Source organism: Numenius arquata, chromosome 9, assembly GCF_964106895.1.
Source record: "Numenius arquata chromosome 9, bNumArq3.hap1.1, whole genome shotgun sequence".
Taxonomy (NCBI): domain Eukaryota; kingdom Metazoa; phylum Chordata; class Aves; order Charadriiformes; family Scolopacidae; genus Numenius; species Numenius arquata.
This window is the reverse complement of record NC_133584.1, coordinates 8554919-8582760: the sequence shown is the minus strand read 5'-3', so window position 1 is coordinate 8582760 and position 27842 is coordinate 8554919. Positions and strand designations below refer to the sequence as shown.

General features: G+C 41.0%; 1 protein-coding gene across 1 annotated transcript in view; it reads left to right on the top strand.

Annotated features, from left to right (window-relative positions):
* Positions 1-22374, top strand: part of RSRC1 (arginine and serine rich coiled-coil 1) — a 169224-nt gene extending 146850 nt beyond the window's left edge. Inside the window, exons 8-10 of the mRNA XM_074153424.1 lie at positions 18619-18725; positions 19655-19801; positions 20674-22374. Of these exons, the coding sequence (XP_074009525.1) occupies positions 18619-18725; positions 19655-19801; positions 20674-20766 (347 nt within the window). The 3' untranslated portion in view covers positions 20767-22374. The remainder of the gene's footprint in view (positions 1-18618; positions 18726-19654; positions 19802-20673) is intronic.
* The last annotated feature ends 5468 nt before the right edge of the window (positions 22375-27842 follow it).

Sequence of the window (27842 nt, the reverse complement as noted above, 5' to 3'; positions counted from 1 at the left end):
AAATTTTATTGAAGTTCGTTCATATGGCAGTGACCTGAATTCAATCTGTGAAGTCTCCAAATTTAGTATAGATAATAATATATTCGGTATAGATATGTGATTTTTTTTTTTTACTGTCTTATCAAAATTGTAAGTTCAAATCTTTCCAGTTTTGCCTTCATAATGGCAGATTTTAAGCAAAGTGTAAGTCTCTGCAGCTCCACCCTTTGTCCCTTGTGTGCCAGTGTTGCTTCATTAGTCTGACACAAACACCTGGTGTTGCGCTTCCAGTCTCTGGAGGATGTTTCAGCATCTGGCACACACTGTGATCTTTTTTTATGTGTGTTTAATCTTTTTATTGACGTTTTATAATTAAAAGTAAGCAGAAACAAATCAAGGATAATATAAAAATGTGAAGTTTTGTGGAGTTGCAGTGGCATAGCGCAGCAGATTAGGAAAAGCAGCCAAATAATAATGAAAAATGTGAAGGATAGAATTGCAGTATGAAGCGCAGCATCTTTACTGGCCACGCTCTGTGGCCATGTTCTTCCTCAACAGAGCTGATCATCAGAAAGGGGATCGATAGACCCCCCCCTTAGATAATGGCTATTTGAGTAATCAATTCCAGGCTTTTTATTAAAGCTTCTGTAATTAATAATCACTTTTAAATGTGTTCCTTAAATTTTAGACTGCTTTGTGCCGCCCATCATCTTCTGCCCCTTTGTATTTCATGTCTCCCTCTTTTCCTTCCCTGGAGAGCCCCTGCTCTGGGCACCCCATCCTGTTGTGGGCCAGTCCCAGGGGATCTGCCTTCTGGTTTCACTGCTGCCGCTGGTGTTCCAGCGTCATCCAACCCAGCCAAAGGGCTGTACTCCCTCCCTTCCTCTGCCACCCCCCTTGGTGGCCAGCTGGTTGAGGGAGGGGATTCTGCCCCTCTGCTCCACTCTGGTGAGACCCCCCTGCAGTGCTGCATCCAGCTCTGGGGCCCCCAACATCAGAAGGACGTGGACCTGTTGGCGCATAGTCCAAAGGAGGCCACGAAGATGATGCGAGGGCTGGAGCACCTCTGCTGTGAGGACAGGCTGAGAAAGTTGGGGTTGTTGAGCTGGAGAAGAGAAGGCTCTGGGGAGACCTTAGAGCCCCTTCCAGTCCCTAAAGGGCTTACAGGAAAGATGGGGAAGGACTCTCTATCGGGGAGTGCAGCAATAGGACAAGGGGTGACAGTTTTAAACTGAAAGAGGGAAGGTTTGGATTAGATATTAGGAAGAAATTCTTGACTGTGAGGGAGGTGAGACACTGTCCCAGGTTGCCCAGAGAACTTGTGAATGCCTCATCCCTGGAAGCATTCAAGGCCAGGTTGGGTGAGGCTCTGAGCAACCTGGTCTGGTGGGAAGATGTCCCTGCTCATGGCAGGAGACTTGGACTAGATGGCCTTTAAAGGTCCCTCCCAACCCAAATCATTCTATAATTCTATGATTTTCCCCTACAGCAGAGCCAGAGGACTCTCTGCCTCCCAGGACCCATTGGCCATGCAGAGAGATGCTTAGCCAACCAGGGGATTCGAGGACCTGGGGACACTTTCCACCTCAATTTGAGCATGCACATGTGGCCAGGATAGCTTGGATTCGGAAGCCCCAATTCAGCTAGGTCTTAATGAGCACTTGACTTAAAAATGTATTTGTGTTTTCATAGCACCATGTCCCTAAAGAGTAGCTAGGGAGGTCTGTTGCAACAGCACGTTGCTTTATTGGCAAAGTTTGGCAAGGACGGGGAAGCAAATGCTCTTGCTCTTAAAAAGTATGTTTTCTTGCATAATTTTGATTTAGTGACCATTAATGTAGCGAAACGGCACATTCTTCTTGTCATCGCCAGGGTTCATTTTTTTTCATGTGTGTTTTTAAAACACTGGTCGCATGATATTATGGTTTGTATTTTTTTCTGTATACTGAGTTAAAAGGAATTGAAATGTTAATTACCTCCTTAACGTCCGATTCCAATTGCTGTCCTGGGCACATGACATTTACACCACTGTGACGGGGCAGGATGTTTCTGTAAGGTATTTCATCGGGAATCACAGAGGCCGTGATGTAAAAGTATTTGGAAACATCAACATTCTTCCGTTTGTGCAGAAAGAAATGATTTAGAGAAAACTCTGTACTGCTACTGTAATGCTCCTCTGAGCTAATGTGTAACCTGAGGCATTGAAAAAATACAGGGGGAATAAATGGAATAAATAAAGAGGGAAATTGCTTATGGATGTCTTGAGCAGAGCTGAGGTTTCAGTTCAGGCATTTGAAAGGACAGAGCCAAGTCCCACCGGTAAAATCATGCTTGAGTTTTACATGAAGGACATCATAAATGTTGTGTGACAGCATTTAAATCCAAAGTTGACATTAATAAAGTTACAAACCATCAGTGATCTGGTAAGTTAAAGATTAGGGAAATCACATCCCATTTGGCTATGGTAATATAATGGGCATCTTCCAGAAATGCCTGTGCCAGCAGGGGAAGAGCAGGGGGGCACGGTAAGGACTCATAGAAGGATGAGATTTTTGGCTGTTCAACATTGCTAATTTGCAAAGGAGACACAGTGGTTTGGGTAAAAATATCCCTTTATCAATAAATAGTCACTTGTTAGGAGCAGGGTTGGAACAGTGGCAAAGTTATTGAAAAATGTGTTCAACTTAAAGATTTGTTAAATTCACAGGTTTTGTTAAACCAAAGCCGCAGGTGAGCACGCAGCCCTAGGCCAGCTGCCCTTAAAGTCCTTGAAACAGCAATATTTGTAGTTTTCTGAAATATTTTAAGCATTAACTGTAAAAAGAACAGTGTGAGGGTTTTAGGGGGAAAGAATGGGATAGCTTGATTTTTCACATTGTTACTTTAAGAACGTTTCAGTCAATGTTTCAGTTCAATGTTCAGTCAATGGCCTGAGGGGTTGTCCGTGGGACCAGGGGTGTCTGTGGGGCTGGGGTGTCCGTGGGGCTGGGGTGTCCACGGGATGGGGCTACCCATGAGCTTCTCTGAGCTCTGCCCGGGGGGCAGCAGGACGGGCAAGGAGCACGTCCACCCCAGGGCACCTCGAGTGGTTTCTCCATCTGCTGACGGGCTGAACAAACCTGATTATTTGCAATCAAGCAAAATTTGGAGGCATTAGGAATGTTGCCACTGTGATTTAATTACACAGTGATTCTTAGGGGCGGTGTGCATTAATCTAATGCAATGAAATCACCATTGAAACCAGACTGGTTTATCAGAACCATCAAATTTTTGCAAGGACTGAGGTTTCTTGGAGGGAGGAATAATATGGGGATGAGAAAACTGATCTTAAAATATTACATGTTGCACAAATTACATGGTTGCTGGAGAAATCCTGAGCTGGAGCACCTCCTTTTTCCCCCCGTGCTTTTCTAAGGTTGCCATTTGTATTGTGCTTTTCAAATTTTGTGTACTGGATTTCCGGCTGCAGGTTATCTGTGTAAAAATACGAGTTTGAAGATGAAGTTCTAAAGGGAATAAAGCAAATACAATAGATGGAGTGGCCATTTGTCAGGAAACCTACACGAGCCATTAAATGCTGTTTTCCAGTTTAGGTGTTGTAAAAATGAGAAGTGTGCTAATATAGGGCTCTATTGATCAGGAACGGTCCCCGGCATCTCCCACTTGGAAACATTATGTACTGCCGTGAGTTCCTTCGTGAGATGGCCAATCTGTCCTCAAAATGTCTTGGATGCCTTTTACCCACTTGCTGTCTGGGTTTACGTAAAAAATGTGAACCAGAATGGAAGTTTCATGAGCAGAAAATAGAGTTGTGTTGATATGAAATAGCCTTTGACTGTAAAGGCTTCCTGAATGCTTGCTGTGATTCATGTACACAGAAGATGGGCTTTTCCAGATGTGTTTTAAATGCATACTTGCATTCTGTAGAGCTAAGTTTTTGAGGAAAACTTAAAAGAAAAATAATTATTTCCTTTTATTAGATTTATTTAAATTCATATGAAGTGATCTGACCATCAGCAAGATGCTTTAACCTGCAAATCTCTCTCTCGATTTAAAAAGTTTATCCTCAGTGATTACAGAAATGGCAAAGAAAATGGCAAGAAAACATGATTATTTTTTTTATCAAAAATGGGGTATATTTTATTGTTCACCGCTGTTGCTTGGTGAATGCAGGGCTGGGATCGTGTTTCCCAAATTGCTGGTGCACAGGCATGTGGACCTGCAGGGACAGGGTTTCTGCTCCACTGGAGCCAGAGTCGCTCTGGATGGAAATAGGGTTCTTGGGGATGAAACTGTGGGCACAGGCAGACAAAAAACAGCTTAAAAACCAAGTCTTCCATTTACATAACTTGGGTAAATGCTGAAGTTTAACAAGCTGTTCTTTAAAATCACAGTTCCTGAGGTGATAGAATTTCAACTAACACTGTGTCCTCTTAAGAAAAAGTGTGGAAGTTGATTAATTTACACGATTGCAGTTTGATGGTAGGAAAAGATGGAAACACGGATATTGGTCAGCTCCTGCGTGTCGGTCTTGCCCGTATTTGCTTTGAGCCAACTGCGCTTTGTGGAGTGAATGAGTGCTGCTTGAAATATTGACCCTCTTGTTCAGTGTTATGAACACGCGTACTTCACCTGGAAAGAATAATTTTTTTTCATTATGATCCTTCCGTTTGCATATGAATAGTCTAAAATTTGGCTTTCTTTCATGCATTCGCTGAACATCCATGGAAGAGAGAAGCAATGCACGAAGCCTGTGGATGGTTACAGGGAAATTGTAAGGAAATCAAAGGAAAAGTAGATTAAAAATAATAACTTCCCTTATATCATCTATGGAGGTGTCTTGCTTTGCCTCTATATTAAAATACAAAGCAGATTTTGTCTGTTTTCATATGTTTTATGGAGGGGAAAAAGATAAATTCTCTTCTGGAGTGAAGCACATTAATACATGGGATCCTTTAGGGAGAGATACAATATCAACAAGATGTGCATAAATACTAAAAAATAATTTTGAAGCTGGTATTTGAGTAATTTTATTTTAGGAAATACAGCAGGTGTAATTAAAGTTTTACTTTTACATCCAAGCAGGTAAAATGCTAAGCATGTTCTCCCTCCCTTCCTAGATAGTGCTGGTTCAAGGCTGCAACCTCAACTAACAAATAGAAAGTTATTTTCCCTTCCTGGGTATGTACTGTGTTTCATCAGCATCATGTTAAAAAAAAACAAACTTAATTTCAAATCCTTTCAAAGACCTATTTTTAGATTTAAAATTGGCACCTTAGTTCTGTTTCTTTGCCGTCTTTGAAAAGGTGTTTGAAGTGGGGCACACTCATACAAGCCAACTGCAGGAGACCATCAAATATTCAGTTTTTAACTACTTCTATTCTAAAAGTGAAAACACAGATAAACCTATGGTCTTTCTCACAGGGCAATTTATGACTTTTTTTACAAATTAAAAGTCTTGAAATTGTCTTCAAAATTTAAGACAGATGAAAAACAAAAGTGGCTTCTGTACTTCATTAACGTTGCGTATTTTACTGTCATCTTTATGGCATTTGTTTGTGCTAAAGGATAAGTCTGAGACAAGCATCAGTTAAGGTAATGGGATTGTAAAGCAATCACGTAATTAGTTATCTGACTTCAATCATTTTTTAAAAAAATTTATAGCTACGTATTGAAAAGCTGTTTCTAAAAGGGAAAATAAACAACGGTGTGTGAAACGAGTGGGCAGCAAAAGGGATGGGGGTTCTCGTCTCGGAAAGTAAAAAGATCTGATTTTCAGTCCTCTCATAAGCCCCTCAAATAATCCCAGGCAGCAAAGATGGAGCATGAGGAGAGTGGTCAGAGATCTAGAAAATATGGGTTGTGGACAAGCGTCGGTGGATTTATTTTGTCCAAAGTAAATGGAAGGGAGAGAGAAGTCTCCCAGTTTTCTCCTCTGAAATAGGGTGGGTGGACATGTGGACACGCATTGCCAATGTAATCATCATCTCCTCCTCTACCTTAGGCATTCATTCTGTCTATTAAAAAGAAAAGGAAAAAAAAAAAGAAAATTTATCCTGCTTAGGAGGAAGCTATAGTATATTTTTACTGCTGCTTTTTTAATATTCCAGCTTTGTTTTGAAAAAAACCAAAACCCCCAAACCAGAAGAAAGCTCAAGGGTAAGAGAGAGGGTTGTGAGATGTTGGTTTCCAGCTGTGATAATAACTATATACAGAAATGTGCAATCTGGAGATGTGTTTGTACCATTGCAATATGCGTGTATTTTGTCTGATTTAGCAAATTATTCAAAAGTATTCAATTTTCAATTATTCATTTTGAAACAGTCTGTTTTTAGGAGCTGACATCTCGGGTTTGCTGTTCTGTATTGCTGAATTCCCCAGTTTAGGGTATCAAGAAAAGAGTGTCCTTTTGGGAGTTTCTATATTTTTACTTATTTCCCCCATATAAACCCCAGAATTCTCCAGAAATATGAGGCATATTTGTCCATTCATTAAATATTTCACTTAAATTCTGAGGTTTGGTCTTTAAATTTCCATTAATTTGCACTGTTTGGTCTATTGAGGTTTTCATTTGTCAAAATTGTTAGCTCTTGGGTATTAGTTACGCAAATATTGATGTGTAGCTTTGGCCTGTTAGCTATCAATTGAAATCAGAAAATCAATAGACTTAATAGCTCCTCATTACAGAGTTGATGCATTTGCAAGGCTGAGTCGCGTATTGTCAGGGAACAATCAATTCAGTCAAAAACTATTACACCATCACCGCCAGAAATGCTTTCATAATGTTTTGGTGTGTTTAGAGTTGACCTGAGCTTCCACAGCAGCTCTCAACGCAAAATGACCCTCTTTTGGGGTCTCTTGTAGAGTTATAAAGGCAGAGGCGTGGAGGGGCGGCTCTGGTGGTGATAGCAGAGACTCAGCAAACTCGTGACGTGCTGTCCCGTGGCAAGTCCTGGTGTGGTTTACGGTGGTTTATGCAAACAGCTGTTGTAGGTAAGGACTCTGCTTTCTGGCTTCTAGCAGTAATGAAAGTTTCCTAAAGCTGTTAGGAAATTGTTTGTGGTGCAAACTGGAGCGGTGCTCCCGTTACTTTAGAGGCAAATAAAGAAATCAAGAAATCAATTTACGTCACAGCTCCCAGCACCAACATCACAGCATGAACCGGAGCAGAGGAAAGCAGAGCCCGTTCTTCGCTTTCCTGAAATAATACGACCATTTTCTTCTCATTCTCCGAGTGGATGGTTGTGCTTTCTTGGGTTTATATTTAAAAGGGGAATTGTGAAGCAGTAAAGGTGCACCTCTGAGATTTCAGGTTTACATACGTATAAGAGAACACATATATTTTCTTTCTTTTTCTCAAGAAACGCATATGGTATTTATATTTTTAGTTTAAAACTCTTGGTAAAGTAATCAATTAAACATAGTTGAAGAATTTTGAGGTGGCTACAAAATATATGTATATAGAGAAGATAATACCTAAAACTAACTATAGCACTTACAGCAGTTTATAGAAATTATTTTTGTAGGTAAAGACTCTGCTTTCTGGCTCCCAGCAGTGATGAGAATGTCCTAGAGCTGTTCTCCGCAGTGTTCGTGGCTCATCCTGCCCCGTCAGCCTGGCATCTCTGAGCATTCAACCTGCTCATTACTCCATTTAAAAAAAAAATTAATGATTATTTTAACTTAAATATGTGCATACTGTATAATCTTCTGTGTACTTATTGAACTGTACCGAAGGACTAACCATCAGCATACAAACTGCAGCCTTCGTTCTCCTTCTGTGTCAATAGAGCGCGATGGAAAGGGATCCCAGCAATTCCTGCTCCCGATGTCTGCAAGGCTTTCTGGAAAATTACAGTGGAAAAAATATCCCTGTGTTAAAGGGATATTCCTTAAATTTGTGTATTGTTAAAGATCATTTATCTATTTTAACCGTTTAGTTACAAAGAGCACACTTCGCAATTAAATATTATGAAATAAAGAATTAAAAAGCAGGAACAGTCAAATATATCAGTAAAGATACCTTAGCTGTAGTCTAATTTTATGTTAAAATGTACACTGAGAGGAGTAATTGAATACATTGCTCAATGCAAATGAGAAATGGCTCTATGGACTCTAAATGAATTAATTATTTGCGGTAAGAAGAGCCTTATCTTTTTGATTTAGACTACAATCCCACAGAAACAGATGCATTTCCTCTAAGTTCACGTGTAAGTCATCACACTGAATTTAAAAGAAAGATGTACATTCAAAGCATCAAGCATCTAAATATTTGCTAGTGATTATTTTTAAGTCTACGTTGCTGTTCTCCAAAGTTAATTGCAAGAAAGTTGTGTCATTCGTTTTATTTAAGTATTTTTCTTCACTGGAAAAAGGTTATTAAAGTCAAAGAAAAAATCCAGACACTCGGTAAACATGTAGGATGAGTGAAATACAGACTAAATTAATGATATTTAAGATGACATACATAATTATAACAGAGAGGTCAGGGTAGGTGGCAGCTTTCCCAAGTATATAGAGTGTCAGAAAAATCCCCAAAGTATATATTTTAATTGAGTTATGTTTTCTTTCCTTCACACTGAAGCATTAAGGTATTACCCCAGTCCTGGGCCTGTGTTCCTATAATTTAACATGGCAAAATTCCCAGATCTACATTTTGACAGTAAAACCACATCATGCGTAGGCTCCTTCCAGCAATGAAATACCACTTTGTATTTGTCTCCAAATCATCAGTTTCTTTTTCAATTTAAACAAAAATATGTTTAATATACGGGGGAAAATAAATTTTACAAGAGTGAGGATGAATTGAATGCCATTTTTGAAATGTGAGAAATGCGTGAAAAATGAAAGAAGCCGACAGATGCGACAGAAACAAACAAAACTATATGGCAAAGGGCAAATAAACCGTGAATGGCGTGTCCTGAGGAGCTGGGTTGGCCGAGCCTCCTCCGTGGGTCGGTGGCTTCCCCCGGTCCCCAGCTCCAGCCTGGGGAGGTGGCCAGTGCCTGGGCAACGGCTGAGCAAGGACCGGCCGTGGATGGAACCCCAAAAGAACTAACCAGACACCCTCTTTTGAAGATTTCTGCTCATTAAAAACAACACAAAGAATTGAGTAGTGCAGTCAGCCACTTAGAGTTTAGGTTTTCTTGGACAGACGCTGGCTTAAAGCGCTCGTGCCAACAGCAACAGGATACTGGAGGGACTCTGTACCCCCTCTCCATCTGCACCAAGGCCTTTTTCCATCGGGAAGGAGGCCTTCAGGGGCTCCGTGTACTGGGATATGGGGAAAATTACTTCACTACACATACTCCCTAGAGAAGGATTTTATTATAATTGTTTTCTCCAATAACAATTGTAAGAAAGGGATTTTCCCCCCTCCCCCCTTTTTTTTTTTTCTGGTCTTTGATTTGCCTCCAGCCCATCCCAGTCAGCCAGCATCCCTCCCCATGCTTCTCCAGTTACACTTAAATATAGCTCCATGCTAACGAATGGGGCATGTGGGGTAAGCGGACCTGACTTCAATACCTAGGCTGGCTGGTGGTGCGTGGGGTTCCGCCGGCTCGGTAACGTTGTTCCCTGCGTAAAAAGGAAGGACATGGGGGAAAAAAAAGATTGTTTGTGTCCCAGGAAGACTCCGGCCTCCCCAGGGTGAGTGAATGGGATTAGCTAAATTAGAGGTTTGGAGCAGAGAAATATTCTTAAAAAGAGGCTTAACCAAATGTGAGATCCCTTATTACTCTGTTTTATTTTGGCATCTCGTTTAGCGATGCACTCGTTAGTGGAGTACTCTTATCTCTGCAGCCCTGTTCTGAGCTCTGTCTAGCAGAAAGTCCGTTTGTGTGTGTGTGTGTGTATGTGTGTGTGCAAATGCATGTGTACATCCATGCACGCACACGCCAAAACCTCACCTCTGTGTTAAAACAGACCAAACACTTGGGAAGTGAGGAAAAAACCAGAATTAAGCATTGTGACTTTAGGTGTATAATTGCAAGTTTTCCACAAGATCTCTGCCTTAGTCAGTGTTGCTTCATCTTGGACAGTCTTTAGTTAATAAGAACTATTAATTATGTTATATTCTCACTATTCAAAATGCAGATCTGTACTTTATTTGTCTGTAGCTATTCAAACCTCATCTTAAAAGCAGCGTTATGAATTTCTTCACGGGCTGTTCTGGGGGCTCATCACTACAGGATCTGAACGTGTCACGAACATTCATGCTTTTATCCGTGCAGCAGCCCGGTGAGGTGAGTGAGTATTATTAATTCTGGGTTTTTAAGAAGAGAGCACAGACAGGAGTATAACAGGGTTTCAGCTTTGGAGAACTTTAAAAGCAGAACGTCGTCTTCAGCATGCTTAATTTTGCATTTTATGTACCCAAACGCAGCTCCCGCTTTGGTTGCCATTCGTGAGTCGTTGGGTACATCAGCCCCGTATCTCTCGCAGAAAATGGGCAGGGTGGTTGATGGCCGTGCTGCGACTCTTCCCGGGAGGTGGAGGAAGAGTCTGGTATTGGATGCGGTTCTCCAGGGCATGTTACCCACAATTAACATTCCCAGCTCTCCCTCCACTCCAATCTCCTTTGCCGGGCATTCTCCCGTCTGTGCAACAAGCCTGTTCCCTCCTGGCTCTTTCACTTCCACTCGGGATGGTTCCATCCCTGCTTCAGGAGCTGGGGGGAGCTCCACAGAGTGGAGCACCTGCCTCTGCTACACTATCCTCTTCACCATCATCTGGAGCAGCAGCGTTTAAAATAAAGTCTGAGGTTTTAGATTGGTTCTACATAACAGACTGTGCAATATTGTGTATATTAAGCCTATCTTCAGTTTTTTGGGGCTGAAAAATAAGAAATCTTGGTAAGGCAGGAGCAAAGAGGATCATTTCCAAGTATTATGGTTTGTGTGTCAGGGCCATCCCAAGCACAAATCCAGGCTGGGCAGAGAATGGATGGAGAGCAGCCCTGAGAAGAAGGACTTAAGGGTGTTGGTGGATGAGAAGCTCGACGTGAGCCAGCAATGTGCGATGGCAGCCCAGAAAGCCAACTGCATCCTGGGCTGCATCCCCAGCAGAGTGGCCAGCAGGGTGAGGGAGGGGATTCTGCCCCTCTGCTCCACTCTTGTGAGACCCCCGTCTGCAGTGCTGTGTCCAGCTCTGGGGCCCCCAACATCAGAAGGACGTGGACCTGTTGGAGTGGGTCCAGAGGAGGCCACGAAGATGCTCAGAGGGCTGGAGCTGGACAGGCTGAGAGAGTTGGGGTTGTTCAGCCTGGAGAAGAAAAGGCTCCGGGGAGACCTTAGAGCCCCTTCCAGTCCCTAAAGGGGCTACGGGAGAGATGGGGAGGGACTCTTGACCAGGGAGTGGAGCAATAGAATGAGGGGTAATGGTTTTAAACTGGAAGAGGGGAGATTTAGATTAGATATTAGGAAGAAACTCTTGACTGTGAGGGTGGTGAGACACTGTCCCAGGTTGCCCAGAGAAGCTGTGGCTGCCCCATCCCTGGAGGTGTTCGAGGTCAGGCTGGATGGCCTAACAGGGTCATCAATACAGATTTAAAATAATCTTTTGCAAATGGGCTCTGCAAGACCTCTCAAAAACTTTGGCTAATATGTTTTTGGTATCTCAAATCATTTGGTATTGGCTTATCATCGCGGGCCAAGGTTTTACTGGATTGTATGTATTTTGCTGCCCACACTGTTTCAGGCAGTGTTGGTGCCAGCACCGAGACTGCTCAGTGCTTTGCTGGCATCGTGAAGAAGCGAGTTAGAGCATCTCGGTGTGCGCTGCGTTCTCCAAAAAAAAGGGATGAATTAAGGAGCCTGTGAAGCTAGGGGAGACATTTCCTTTTGTTCAATTTAACAAAAATTGTATCCATTTGTTTAAACTGCAATCCCTTCTGTGGAGTCTTTTATCTTCTGTTAAAAAATGTTTTTTTGTTGATCTCAGTGGCTGTGCCAACATCACATGTGTACTTACCACATGTCAAACGGGTATTTATCTGAGAGACCAGAGTGAATCTATGGGATAAGTATGAGACTTAACTGAGAATTGTCTTGTTTACGCTGGCTAAGGCCTAGATGAAATGGGATTTTAAATACATGTATCATATTTTATTGGTGCTAGATGTTTAGCTGGTGTGAATGGCATAATTTCATGTACCGGCTAAAGGTCTGGCCCAGGAAAGAACCAGAAAAATAATTTAAAACCAACAAACAACAGTTTTGCTAATCTACGTTTCATTTTTCGTTTAGCCGCTTAAATTGTATTCGGTGTTTGAGGGCAACCAGAGGTGGTTGTAGCTCCTGTGCATTTCCCCTGATGCCTTACTGAGAATCAATATATGGACTGGAATAAAAGCATGGAAGTTACTGTTATTGACACTGAGCATCACAGTGGCACCGTGTGTCAGCGTGTGATACTGTGGAACTGTTAAAATACACTTATTAAATGCCCTATCTTGGAAAGACTCTGTGGGTGATACCACGGTCTGTAATAAGATGCAGTAGGAAAAAAAAAAAATCACTGGGCATGTGCAGTCGCCCGTCTTCACTTTCAGCATCACTTTTTGAAGTGTAAACAAAGAAAGGTCCGTGCAAAAACCTCAACGCCTGCAAAGTTTCGGCCCCACTGACCTGCACATCTTACAGTCTGCCTCGTCCGCAGCCCAGGTTCAGCCACTGATCTTATTTCCACTGCAGCCTACAACACACTGGTTTTTTTCCTGTACATCCAGCGTACGATAACATTTTACTGTGGAAGGACTTTGGCTCTGTTGTTTCTATACAGTTGGATCCCTGTATATAGTGGGGTGTGGCTAGATGCAGAAATACTCTTATTTATCTGAATGTGTAAAATAGATACGTGTATAGGTTTAACATAGACAAATTGTTATATATTATGCATATATGTAATATATACACTCGTTAGTTTGTACATACAATATAGAGGTTATTTGGGATAGATATATAAAAGATAGAAGAACCCAGTAATTGCCTTTAAGATCAGAGCACAAAGCATTACCTTGGATTTTACAAGGCCAGCGAGCAACAAAAGAGCAGTAATTTATGAGCTCAGCGTAAAAGAATAGCATAATTGCATTAAAAATTAATGCTAATGAACACTAAAATGGGGAAGGTGGTTATGATGAAAGTTTGTATTCATCTTCCCTGGTTTGAATGATGGCTAGTGGCTTGATTAATGGCTTAATTTCTATCAATTAGCGGGGAAAAATCTCCTGCGAGACAAGGGTAAATTGAGCATTGAATTACATATCTTGCTTTTGTGTGCTGAGAAAAAAAGAGCGGCGTATCTCTGATATTAGCCGCAGTGACAAATGCGGTGTGCCCTGCGCCGGCTCTCCCGGCGGGTGCTGGCCTGCGGTTCTGGGGGGGGGACGGCCAGCACCGGCCCCCGAGCCTGCGCCCTCTCCGCCCCCACCGCCCTTTCTGCTGCTCCCTCTATTCAGGGAAGGAAAACACCCAGCGATTTTAAGTGGATTAGGGCTGTTTCCTACCACTTTATTAGCTGAGTTTGACTTTTTCCTTGAGTATTGTCAAAAATACCCTAAAATGCCTCAAAATGTGAGTGGATGTAGGAATTGGCACGCGTGTGAAAAGCGCAGCGGTGGAGGTAACCTGAACGCAGGGTTAAATGCGTGGCATTTAAATCAAAATGTTCTTGAATTGCTTAAATTAAATATGCTTAAATTCAGAACTCAATTGCTAAAGTTTACCACCGTGTCTTCTGTTTGGTTTTTACCCAATATTATATTGATTTTTATTTTTATATCCAATTCTTTTTAAAGAAAAAGGTATTAGTGTCCAGACTCTGAAAGCTAGGCTATAATTATAATGTACTTAAATAGCATATTTTAAGTACCCTAGTACTCTCTTGTAAGTGCTAGAGTACTTAAAACATGCTATTTTAATACATTATAATTGTAGTACCAGCGTAATTACAATTAAGCTTGAAGAATACAAATTAACAGTAAAAACTTTCTCTGGCCACAGTCGCTCCTTTTGGAGTATGTTTTATTGTTTCTGCAAGTTTGGCTGGGAAAAGTTCTTTCTTTGGAAATCTCAACAGCTGGGAAACAGTGTGGCCAAGTGTCGAAACGGCGCTTTGACAGCGTGAAGGGGATGTGGAGACGTTGGCGGCATCAGGCAGTTTTTATCACAATTTAAAAGTTGTTAGAGGGAAGAGGTAGTTTGGAAACGAATCCCGAATTCCCCTCCGGCTGCACACCCCAGCAGGGATGCTGGGCTGGAGGCGTCCTCGGGGTTCGTCATCCACAATTTTCCAAAGGGCTGAGACAAAGGCGGGACGCTGCCGGCGTTGAGCGTGGCGGTGCCTCCCTCTAACGGCTGGCCCTGCCGAGGCCGGGGGCTCCGAGCAGGCTGGAGGCTCCCGGGGAAAAAAGCCAGGGTGAGGTGGTCTTCAGCCTCAGGGTCCCACCGCATCCCAGGGTGGGAGCCAGAAGGGACTCCCGAACAGGGCGAGAAGGGGGGAACACAAAAGCTTGTGGGATTAATTCATGTCTTGGCTGATTTGCTCCAGTCTTCAGTGAAATGATTGTAGTGGTGCAGGTCTCCAGCCCCGCCATGGCTGGTGGCCACCGGCGAGGTTCTGCACCCGCCTCTGCCGGTGACCCCGAGCATCCTCAGACATCGGCACCCGGACTCTGGGAAAGGCGTCGGGACTGGAGGTCACGCTCTGCAAATACCTGCCGGCTCCCGTGCACGCCTGTGTCAGGGGACAGCCCTCATTAGCCGTTGCTAATTGCCTCCTGCACAGATAAAAGATTTGAGGGTTTCGAAAGATTAGAAACCCCCCGAAACAGATTTACAAGTTTTATAAAGTCTAGAGGTGACAAAAATGAAGTGAATCCCACCTGTCCTGCTGGATTTTCCCTCCTCCTCGTGCTTTCATTTTGTTTAATATAAATATTTCAGTGGGATGCATTGTAGAAGACATTATGTCTCAAAGCCATGTAGGTTTTTGTCTCTTCCGCTGCAAATTGGCTGGATGAAAACTTCATTTTTCTTTGATGTGTCAGTTTGCGCAGCTTAAGTAAAAACAGGAAGCAATTAAATAGCACCGGGCATGTGAAAAACCACATTTCTAGTGAAAAACCATAGAGTTCTATAACGCAGTTGTTACTGTATCCATACAGTTATATGTGTATATATATATATACACAGTTGTGTAAAAATTAGGCAGTATCATCTCAGCGAACCCTAAATAAAATGGGATGAAGGGGAAAATATTTTCCTCTTTAGTTGGTTTGTTTAGTCTGGTGTCTATTTGTGTTTTCTTCTTTTAATCCTCAACTCATGAACAAAAGAGAGAAAAAATAGCATCTTCTTCACATAATAGTTTGGGTTGGAAGGGACCTTAAGGATCATGTAGTTCCAACCCTGCTGCCACGGGGGGTTTGGGGGCAGTTTCTGAAAGTATTTCCAAGCGTATTACTTAATATGTATTATATTTTAAATGGGTCAGTTAAATTAACCAGCTATATCCTGTTAAATATAATTTAACAGGATTGGTCAAATATGGTCAAATAAACATGGAGAAGAACATATGAAGAAACATATATTCTGAGGAATATTTTAGGTTTATTATGTCATTGCTTTGATTCTTAAGTTAGAGCCACTTGAAAGAAAACTCTTTAGGTAAAGGCACGGGTTCATTTTCATTGGCAGGATCGTAGGTGAGCAATGAATCCAGCAAGCATTACATTTCACACCTAAAGATTATATGAGAAATATTTAAAATATGTTTTTATTTAATGGGTCATTCACAAGATACTATTAGTCATTTAATGCTTCTGTTTCAATGGTTGCTAAATTCTTGGTGGGCTTCATAACCAGTTTTGTCTTTAGAAATAAGCAAAGAAATGGGAATATTTTACACAGAGCTTGCAGGAAAGTTACTTTTTCTTTTATCTGATTCTCTGATGTTTCTGATTATCATGTGTGTGAAATTTTTGGATGGCATCTAAAGGATTAATACACATTTTATTTCTAAAGTGGTATTTCAACTTATTGCTAATACAGACTAATTCAATATGAAAACAGCAGCTATAAGAGATGTGTGTATAGGTATATATATATTTCTCTATATATGGGAAGATGTAAATAGATGTAAATACAAATGGGAAGCGTCAAATCTTTGGTGGGGCTGGGCCGGGCACAGGCTGCCCCCGGCTCCCCCTGGTTCCCGGGGGGGTTCTCTGGCCGCGCATCAGTGGGGAGGGTGGTGACAGGAACGGGAATTGTGCTGCTTCTATAAAAAACACAGCCTCAACAAGCCCTAATACAAGATTTAGTCTATTTTTTTCACTATAACACGGTAAAATGACTTGCTGGGCAATGAGTTAGTATTGATTTTTTTTTTTTTGTCTGTAGCCTCTTAGCTTTCTGACTCCATTATTTTTGATTTTACTATGAAATACATATCCTTTCTACTGACATCTGACAAACAACATATGGAAGTCGTTTTATCTACCAATAATGTGTTTGTCAAAAAAATCATGCGCTAATGGGTTATGCTTCCTCCAGTCCATTTTCCCCAAGTTAATGTCACTGATGTAATTCTAAACATTTAGTGATTTTTGCCCCCTTAATAATTTGTCATTTCTATAGGTTTGTGTAAGATTCATGTAAGATACCGTAACGGGCTGGGAACTGACCAAAGGTTTTTCTGAAATAAGAGTTGAGTAACTGATTTTAAATCTACATTCACCTGCCTTTCTCTGATCCCTGGTTTTAACACTGTGACTGCCAGGGACACGTACCACTCCTTTATTTATCCGCAGACTGGGATCTACCCAAGAGCTTGATGAACTATGATTTACTCTCTCTAGTAGGGCAGAAAACAGTTTTCATAAGTAAATAAGATGAAGATAAATTGGTTAAAATTGTAATCCAAAGCCTGCAGTTAGCAGAATCCTAGATTTGTTTGTCACTGCAGTTAGATACAGAAGTAGATAAGGAAAATTAACTGAACTGTGAATCAGGAGAAGCAGAAAATGAAACAGACAGTAAAGCAAATACTTTTGTGTCAGATGTTCCGTAATGAACTAGTCATACTGCCTGAAAATAAAACAGTTTTGCGGTACAACCTGTTGATAAAAAATGAGGTTGTTAATTTGGTGTGGGCATGTCCATTCCAGGAGTGTTTCTGCGCTGCCATTAGTTTATTGGCTCACCTGAAGCTCCACTTACTTGTCATTAATAGACTGAAATGAGTTTTCAGTGGTTAGTCATTACAGACTTTGCATTTCTTTTTTTCTTGTGCAAAAGAGAAAGTATTTTGCAGTGTATGTGTATATCTACGTGAATTTGGATTTAGAATTTTGTATACAGGGAAACAATTGGGTACTTCCAAGTTTCTGAATAATTCTGCAAGCTCTTTTGGTCTGGAAGGACTTTTATGACTTCAAATATACTTTGGTTTCTTTAGAACAAGAAATTTAATCTTCTATACATACATATGTATGTACTACAAATATATAATTACAATTGCTCTTTTGTTTAAATTTGCATTTTATATAAAGTTTAAAATATTCTTGAGTACTCATGAATTTTTTGATCAAACTTCAGGTACCTGAAAAAACAGCAGTTTTATCCTAAGCTGCTTTATCCTCAACTTTTTGGCAATCTCCTTTGTTGCTCGAGAGCATGATGCTGTGACTCATGAGCTCATCAAGCCCACCAGTACAAAACCTTTTAAAAACAAATGTTAGAGGAGAGTTTGCACCAGATGAGCCTGTGCACGATGCTTTGAGCTTCCTACCAGTCTCATCTATCCAGAAGATTGTCTGGTTGAGCGGAGAAGCAATGAGCAAAGCCCACCCAACAGCAGCCCAGTTGTGTGTTTAGCGCAGCTCATACCAAGGTTGGCAGGAGCTGCTCTTTTTCGCCATAACCTCGCTGGGAGCTGCATTCGCTTCATCAATATAAAATCTCAGCCTGGGATTCAAAAATATCTTGTGAAATACATGTGCGTTGCAAGACCTCACAGTACAACAAAGAAGCAATTTTGTTCGTTTCATTAAATAACTGAAAATCTGTCACCTACAAATCATATGAGCACAGAATATTTAGTGTGTATGTTAGGAATATTTTATTACCAAATTCTAATTTTTTTTTTTTTTTGTCAAATTCACCTAACGATGTAACTCTTACTGCCAAACTAATCACTTAGCTTGCCGTGAAGATGATGGCACATCTCTTGGGACATCTGCAGCAGAAGCCAAAGTCACCTCCGTACAAGCAGAAGCAGTTTTACTGCTACATACAGATGATACTCCACTGAGTTGTCTGCACTATCACCAAATCCTTAACTTCTCCAGGAAATCCTCGTGCCATAAATCCAGCAGTTATCCTGCAAGGACATCTCTGGCAAATTCTTAAGTTAACATCTGGAATGATATCATATGTTGAACAATAATGGCCAACTCACTGTTGTAATTTTTACTAAAGGAGAAAGTATTTCTTTGTAAAAAAGTATTTTAGGCTGCATTACTTTTTTTTTTTTCTGGTATGTACTGTTGTAAAATATATTCAAGGCATTGCTTAGACACGGCATTTATCATAGGCTTACACTAATGTATCCTGACATTACACCTTCTCTTTGTAGACCAAGCCACCCTAGTGGAGCAAGTGAAACGAGTAAAGGAAATTGAAGCTATTGAAAGTGACTCCTTTGTTCCACAGACATTCAGATCAAGTAAAGAAGTCAAAAAGGTAAGTTTTCAATATCCTTTCTTGGTGCATAATCCTTTCAAAGTCAGGTGGAAGCTGCGCTATTAATAGAGTTTCCATTGATGAAAAAGCATCAATGTTAACAATCCTAAATCCCGCCAGCGACTCTCCTGTGTAGGTGGTGTGGAGTTCAAGGAAGGATACATTTGAATGTGTAAGAATTTCAATTAAATCAGCTGTTTTGACAGTATATTCTACCTATGCTGACCAACTCCGATTTTTAAAAATTCTTTTAAAATCATATTAAAAATGAAGATTTTTTTTCTTAGGAAAAGCAAAAGAATTGAAATCCAAAAGTAATCAAACATTTACATTGTAATTAAAAGGTAAAGATCAGTATTTTTAATTCTTCTTAACTGAAGTCAGACTTCAAGACCGTACTTCCTCCCTGAAACAAAACGGCACTGTTTTCAGACAGCTTTCCAAAAACCTCACGTGAGACATCCAGGTTTCAGAATTTTACCTACATTTTGGCTGCCAAGTTTTCTAGGGAACTGGGATGCTTTTGTCTTTGGGAGCAGGCAAGCAAAGGCTGGTTGAGTTTTCACATCTAATGGTGAGCTGTTTTGAATTATCACCATTTGTTTCCCCCAGAACACGCATTTGCTTGCCTTTTCAGAAATCTCTGAGAAGTTCATGCAGCTTCTTCAGAAAGTGATCCAAAACCCTAATTCTGCTGTTCTCCAAGCTCTCTCATTGCTTTTGGCAATACCTTTTTTCCCACTTCATGTGTTTAGTCTGGACATTAGTCCATGTCCAGTGTATCCCACCAAGCACGCTGAGAAGTATTTGCATGAGGATCCTTCCATGGGCACCTGTTGCAATGGGAAGAAAGCTGAATGCTCGGTTAAGGTACTGCCACACTTGGGGGTTTGAGGATGAGATACTCAGATGTGTGTGTTTCTTTTTAGTCAGTAGAGCCTGCTGAGCTACAGTATGAACCTGTAACTATCGGAGCAGGAACTGCTGATGCATCTGCTCCTGAAAAAGAACCACCACCTGCCAATATTCCTACTGCCATCAAATACCAAGATGATAATTCTTTAGCACATCCAAATGTAAGTGTGCCAATATTTAATTCATCTTTCGAACAACACAGCCCATCGAATGAGAGTGGGTTCGTGTGACCTAACGACCATTTTGCTGTGCTGCTCATCAAATCATCTGTGGTCTGAAGACCGTTAACTAATGGGTCGCTCATTGGCTCAAAGAGGATCACACTCCTCACATCATCCAACAGAGAATAATTACAAAAGAAATAGTTCACCAGTGATGTAGGTTTAGAGTTTTTTAGATTTGTTTTAGAGTTGCAAACAAATTTTATATCAAAGTAATTTAATGCAGGGGAATTTAAGATCCTGTTCATATTAAAATTCCTGTTCAACAAAAATTCAGGAACGATTGCTTTTGGTTTGTGTGGTTGGAAACCTGGTAGAAGACTCAGAACTTGCCCACTTTGCCAAATCATCAAGCGTTAAGTACATGACAAACTTAGGAAAATTTTAAATCATTGTGGTTAGACTTATGCAAATTCCTTTGTGAGCACTTGTAATTGGAAATAGGAATACTTACAGTAGAGGGTTTTTTAAGAATTAGCAAGTTAAAAACTACTTGAAGTAAACAAACAGTTGTGTATGATGAACATAGCAAACAAAGATCAAGACCTGTATGATATGACGAACTTGCTGTTTAAGGAGGAGACTGAAATTGGAACATCTTGGCTTTCCAATTATTGAAAGTCTCTACTTTTACTAATGTATTTATACCACCTCTGAATTTTAACACCCCTGTGCAGCTGGGCTTTTGCTTTGGGCACTGAAATTTGCTTTGGGCACTGAAAAAGTCGGCACATATTTCAACAGATTGGAACAAAGAAAGAGAAAGTTAATGAGTTGTCTCTGCTTTTCTTCCTCTCCCCTTTGTCTCTTAGCTGTTTATCGAGAAGGCAGAAGCAGAAGAGAAGTGGTTTCAGCGACTGATTGCTCTTCGGCAAGAAAGGCTGATGGGCAGTCCAGTGGCCTGAGCAAACTGCGGTGACCATCCCATACTGGTTCTCCGTGAATGCTAAGAAATCCTACCATTAAGTTGTTTTCTTTTTCTCTTTTGAGGGGATTTTAATACTCAGTATGAGTTGTACAGAGAATAAATATTTCATCTGAATAAACAAGAATGTTCTATCCTCCGTTTATTTTCCTGAACTCATTGCTGGGTGACCTGTATCGCTGAGCTACCCGCTGGAGATGGGAAGGCTATCAGAGCAGTGTAATTTTCTTTTTTTGTACTGAATTCCTCTGGGGTGCAAAAAACCTGACAGCCCAAGGAGACGTAATGTTATACCTTCCAATCCAAAATAGATATATAACCATGTAGCAGTTTAAAGATAAATGAAAAAATAAGACTGTCAAAGAAAGTGCAGATTTACCAGCACTCAGACAGTAGAGTACAAGTGATACCACCCTGGGCCATTACATCCTCTGCAGCTGGAGGAGGATTTGGGGCAAATGATATCGCTGTTATCTCTTCTTCCTTCCGTTCTGCGTTACGGGAGCAGCTTTTGAATCCCAAACATCTGTGCACAGTCTCCTTGCTGAGGGGCTCTTCTAAATTAATGCCTTCATCCGCCTGCTCCAGCCTCAGCCTGGTTGCTCGCTTCGGGTGGGCTGCAGTGGAAGGAAATGTTTTACATTTCCTTCAACATCTACCCACTACTGTCAGCTTCTGGGAGTAGATGTAAAGAAAAAGTTACGTTATCCTTTTAAACATATTTGTAAAGTTTTCATCAGGTTTCAAGAAACACCACTTTCTGAGCAATTTTAAGCCCATTAAAATGTTTGATAATCTGGAAAAGATAGCTTTCTATGAACTCTTAATGGGAAATAATAAATCAATATTATTAAAGGGAAATAAATACTATTGCATGTAGTAGTACAGACCTTTGTTGAACAAGACTAATGACATACCTCTTTCTGTATAGAGGGACTGTTTCCAGTCTACGAAGCTTCTGTTTGTCCAGGTTTGACTTTAAAAACAATAAAAGATTAGACCTATTTGAACATATCAAATTTATCCTGAGTATACTTACAAAAAAAATCTGTCCATCATCCAACTAAATGCCAGAGATCAAACAAAATACAAAAGTATTTCTTCTGAGGTATCCAGCAAAGCAGTGAGAAAACTATTAAATAAGTAGATGACTAAACTGAGCCCCCCACCTCCGGACATACCTCATTGGAAATTACCCGCATCGGCTTTCCTGGGTGAGTGGGGAAATTCATTTAGTGTTACTTTTCCTTGTTCTCAGATCTGTGGCAGAAAAAAAAAGAGGGTCATTCTGGAAGTGCACTTTGGTTGTCTTACTTTTTTTTAGTTGACTGATGGAAAAGGAAAATGTATTAAATCTGCATTCTAACACATTTTTACTTTTTCTTTGTGAACAGTGTTAGTTTTACTTGGTCCTGCATTAAAATTACTATCTGGGTTTCCAGACTACCTTGTCTGCAACAAAAAGTGGACAAAAAATTGTTTCCCTTGTTTCATTTCAGCATTTTCAAATGGTAAATATTTGTCATTGCTCTGTTTTCTAATCTCCTTCTGTGTTTCTTTCATAGTAAATAAAAGTTATTTGATCTCCATGTAAGGTGCAGGTGTAAATTCCTCTTTTTCACACATTATGGTGGATAATTTTGGTGTTTTTATTGCAAAATGATTCCTTTTATGTAATTCACAACCTTATAGGATATTAAAAAATTTTACAGACTGTTCTGTTATAAGTAAGTAAGACTTAGTAACAATAGAGTGTACCTACTATTGCTTATCAATCAAAACCTGAATTTGTCCAGCAAGTCCAAGCTGGAGGGGAATTGTGAGAAAGATCTGAAACAAAAATGGAAATAGCATTTAGATAATCTGAACTGAATAGAAATACATACTGAAATATGCCAAACATAATTTGAAACATGGAGCAAATCACGATAAAGTTGATTTTTATAGTTCCACTTGCAGATGAGTGATAATAACCAATAAATAATTGTTCAGAGCTCGGTAGCTTTCATGAAATACAAAACTTGTTTATTGCCCCGGTGTCTCTGTGGAAACAGTTGATTTAAGAAGCGGGCTTTTCTGGTTTAGGCCCTATATTCTGTCACCCTCTCTCAATCCTTTCTTTGAACATTCATGATGCAAACATGAAATTTCTGAAGTTACTGGTTTTGGGAGATGAAGGAATTGTGGAGATGGAGTTTTTACCTAGATGCTATCTGTTACAAATTAGAAAACATACTGTCCTTGTTGTTACAAACCTGCAAGTTCATGCGATACAGATTCCCGAAGACGCCTAAAACAAGTCAGTGATGAGCCCAAGTGTGTGTCCTGGAGGTGACTGCCCACGCGGAGCCGACTATCGACCTTAGCAATGCTGGGTGTTGTGTTTTGCAAGCGAGTTTGAATCTTGCCGTGGATCCCTGGCTGGGCAGGGCTAAGCTGAATATTCAAAACACGGATCGTTGAGACGTGAGTGGCATTTTTGCAAGATCCATTTGCAGCGAGACTCGGTGCTTTCTGGAGCTGAGCCCTGTCGAAGGGACACTGGATCAGTGCCCTGCCCTGCCGAGAACCTGCCCTCGCTGATTCCACAGCTTAAACCTTCAGCGTTTGCTCTTGTAGAGTAAAATAAAAGGTTGCATAAAGCCAACCCATGGGGTTGTAAGTGTAAATGTTTAGACTGCAGCACTCTTGATTCAAGTTGTGCAAACTATTTCCTTTATTTTGCTTTTACTTGAACAGCATCCTGTGATAAATTATTCATTTTCCTGTCAAAGGCAGGCAGATGTTTGAGTATCAGAAATGAAATATGGAAGAAGGCAGCAACATCACAAAACAACTTCACTCTGTAACCAGCTATGCACAACTAAAGAGAATTTCGACAAACTTACCGATTAAAATTATTTTATGAGATTTTTGACACATTATAAATGGGTTGTAGCCAAATCTATGCGTTCCACCATTCCATGTGTGGGGCCCTTTTGCTTGAGAAAAAGATAACATGTGTTACCTCATCAGCCAGATACAAATCTAATTAACTATGTCGTAACATGGACATGAAACCCATATCAACATATGGAAATTAATCACCATTAACCTGGGAAAATGCACTGCTGACTCCCAACCCAGACTTTTCCTGATCCAAAAAAGTGACACCTTTCGATAATAATTATGCATAGAAACACTGAAACGCATCCTACTTTCTTAGGTTTTTTGCTTCTAAGGTCTTCCAGTGTTCTCACATTTAGCATTTAGGACTCTTGCCTATGGAGAGTTTATTTTTTGTCATATTTTCCACTTTGCTCTGTGCTCCTAGTGAAAAGGAACGGATTCCCGATTACGAAAGGGAATGAAACGGCTGTTTGCTCTTTTTTCAAGTAAAACACGGGGGTTTGAGCCGTGCAGGAGGTGCAGCCTGCACAGCCAGCAGTGACAGGGGGTTGTCACTCAGGACTCGTGCCAGGGTATCTCTGATACCATCAGCTCTAACACAAAGTTCCTCCTAAGGCCAAACTACCTTAAATCCGACTCAAGCGAAGGGTGTGCAGGAGTGAAAAGATAATGCTGTAACTTGAGCCATCCAGAGTTCTGGTCGTCAGCAAAGACCTCTACCCCTAGAAATTACATTAGCAAACTCATTTCACTTAGCCTGCTGAACAGCCACCGCCAATTAAGATCAAACCAGGCTGATTTTGATTTGATAATTTTTAGGTAAAATGTTCACTAGCCCCTTCTGATTTCTTGAGTCATCCAGCATCTCTACAATGGTAGATGATAATGATGATGATAATTGCTTGAAAAATTTTTTTATGATGATAATTGCTTGAAAAGGAGCTGTGTTTAGTTTTTAAATGACAATTATTGTTACATCATTTCAGGAAGATTTTTGCTACTAAAATAATGGTATCAAAGAAAACACTGCCAGCCAGGAGATCAAATTTTGCTACTTCTGCTTCAGTCGCTCTGATATAGGCAGGACTGGATGATCCTGAAGGCCGTTTTCCCATCAGTAACCCAAAACCAACCTTCTTGATGATTACAGTTTTCCATTTGTCAAGTTACAAGAAGCAAGTTATTTTTAGTGGAGATCCTTGAACTCGAGAAACCTGTTTCAGGAGAGATCAGCTTGAACCCATGACTTAATCCACATACGACACAGGGCTGTAGAGACTCTGCAGCTTGCGGCAGTGAGAAAAAGTAATGCTATAAGTAATTACTCCAGAATTTAAAATATTCACCATTTGTAATTTTGACTTAGTGCAGCATTGCCTACTCTCTTTTTTCCTCCCTCCTTGTTTTACTCCTTTGCTAAGCCCTAGGGAAAAAGAGCAACAGCGCCTGAGCCGGATTATGTGACGCTGGGGAGCAAGACTTAGACACTGAGTCACTCTGGAATTGCCACTCTGGGGTGAGATGTGACATGAGACGTCTACTCTTTCTGGAAGGAAGCAGAGGATGAAGCTCAGCCCAGGGAGGGAAGGAGGGAGCTGAGTGCTAAAACCAGTGCTGAGCTGTGATTCCAGCCAGGCTCCCCCCATCAAGGTGTTCCCCTCGTCAGCTGGAGACAGTTATGCCATGATTTAAACTCAGGTGAAAATAAATAGGCTACTTGGCTATAGCTTTGCTTCTTCAGAAGTACAACGTGGACTGGGGCTGTGTGGTGTGAGGGACAGTAATGACAGGAGAAGCCTTTTGGCCCTTGGGCATCATGTTTTCAATGTGCTATTTTGAAAAGGCTGTAGTTTAAAAGGCGTCGTATCTGCTGAGCTGCGGCTGTGAAAATCTCATTCCCACTAGATGTCTCTGCCGTCCCAGAGCAGCGTCACACTGAACATCAGTGGCTGTCTAGAAAGGCCATAGAAATGAGCTGCAAGGAGTCTAAATTTGCCCTTTTATTTCCTAACCAGAGCTAAAGTTAGGGTGACAAGACAGAGAAGTTTCTCTCATAGTTCTCTGTTGCCTTAGAATCTACGTCTTTTCAAATAAAAAATACTGCCTGAAAAGGTAAGCTCCAAATATTTACCATCTAGGTGGCGCAGTCTCTGGGGGAGTTTATAGGAAGGAGAAGTGGACTCTTCCCCTCCCACATCAGCAGAACTGGCTGCCGGGGTCCGTGTTGCCCCAGGCTCCCCAGCATGGCTGGTCCTGGCACGTCAGGGGTAACGGGAGGGACGGCCACCTTCCCGGGACGCTGCCGGCCTCCACATCTCTGGAGGCAGTGGCTGGATTTCCATGTTACAGTTCTGAAAGGAAAGCATAAACAAATCTTGTTAATTACTATTAATGGAAGCTAAGTACAGCTAACATTTGTAAAAATGTCAAATGGCATTTTTGGATACTTTTCCAGTCAATTTCAGAGTATTTTTTTTTATAAATTATTGTTGTCTTATTTCAGTATTCATACAAGTTACAGAGTGGGGCAACTATGTGAATTGAATATATATTTGAATAAAATATTAATGTAAATGTTATGACATGTCTACCTCTAGTTGCTTGCAGCAGAACGATGCTTTTATCTGACATTTACGAACAATTTATAACAAACTGCTTTTGCAAAAGACGGCACGGGGCCGGCATCGCAGATGGAATGTAATCAGTTCTGTAACAACACTGTCAAAAGGCCACTTCCACTAAAAATACGCTTAAGCCTCTGGAAATTGCACTGCATCTTTAGGCCTACCTGTAAAAGAACTTAACTGTAAGAAGTAAGGATACCTCATTTATGCCAATACATTTTAAATTTAAATAGTAACTGCTGAGCCTTACAGAACTGACTGGGGATTGAGCGCTGATTGTCTGAGTCCTCTCAAATTACCTTCAACCTTGCCCCTGACATTGCTCGGCAGCACAGCTCAGCCCCCGCCTCCTCCGCTACCAGCCTTTTTCCAAAACCGCTCAGAAAAAAAAAAAGGGCCTATTTTTAATCTACCGTGCTGGTTCTCAATAGTTAGGCAAAGAGAGCTAAACGTTTTCCTACGCTTTTGGAAGTTGGCGGCTGCAACATGTAATTAAAAAATTAATTGTGTAATAAAAGCTGGGGTTCTTCTTCTTTAGGTGAACAGTGAAAACTCTTCTTGACAATTAAAACTGACAATTAATTCTTGCTTTACCTATGAAACTAGCCGTATTCTGAGCTGTATAAACCCCGTGTTGTGATAACTTGTGCATTAATATACTTGTTTTCCGCAGGACTAATTTAAATATGGTTTTAATAACGTCCGCTCAACTAGTAAGATTAACTTTCAGAGACAAAGAGCCTAAGGGAGGCAAGACCTTTTGAATTAGTCCAATTACCTGAACAAACACAGTACGGTCCGAACTGCGGTCACAACTTGTAAACAGTGGAGAAATTTGGCTTCACCTGGTGCAAACCAGCTGGAGCAGGAAAGCTTGGTTTTTGGTTTCCTATGGAAATTGGCTCTTGCAGGCCCTGGGTAAATCAAGCAGCTCTTGCTGCCTCAGCTGATTTATAGCCCTGGGTACGTGTTGCTATACATTTTGCATTTTCCTTGGTCTGATTTTACAGCTTGAGGCCGTGGCCAAATTCTGAGCTCAACTTTGGCAATCTTCACCATTAACCTGATAAAGATTTTTGCCCCAGGAATACGTTTGCTGCATTTACTCAGCAGTTTGTTACCATCTCTGGTGACAAGAGCAATGCCCCTGGTGGAGCAGAGTCTCTTCTCCTGGTGTATGGGTTTGTGGAGGAGTCTGTCCGACCTCCCGCACGCGTTGCTGTCAGCCAGATGGAAGGAAGCTGAAGTGCCAAGTGCCATCAACGCAAGTGCCAAGTGGTTTTGCCCCAATCATCAGAAAAAACCACCACCTCGTGGATGCCACGGTGCTGAGACTAGAGTACTTTTTTTTTTTCTCTCTCCCTCCCAGTGCCAGAGAGAGGAGAAGTTGCCAGGATTTAAGAAATAAATATGTCATCTCACGGAAGACTGTTCAAGTTCAGCATCTTCAACATGTATTTTTTGATCATTTGGCCATTGGGAATGGCAAAATGAGATACTTCAGTAATTTGCAGCTAACTCAGGAACAAAACTCCCTTTGCTT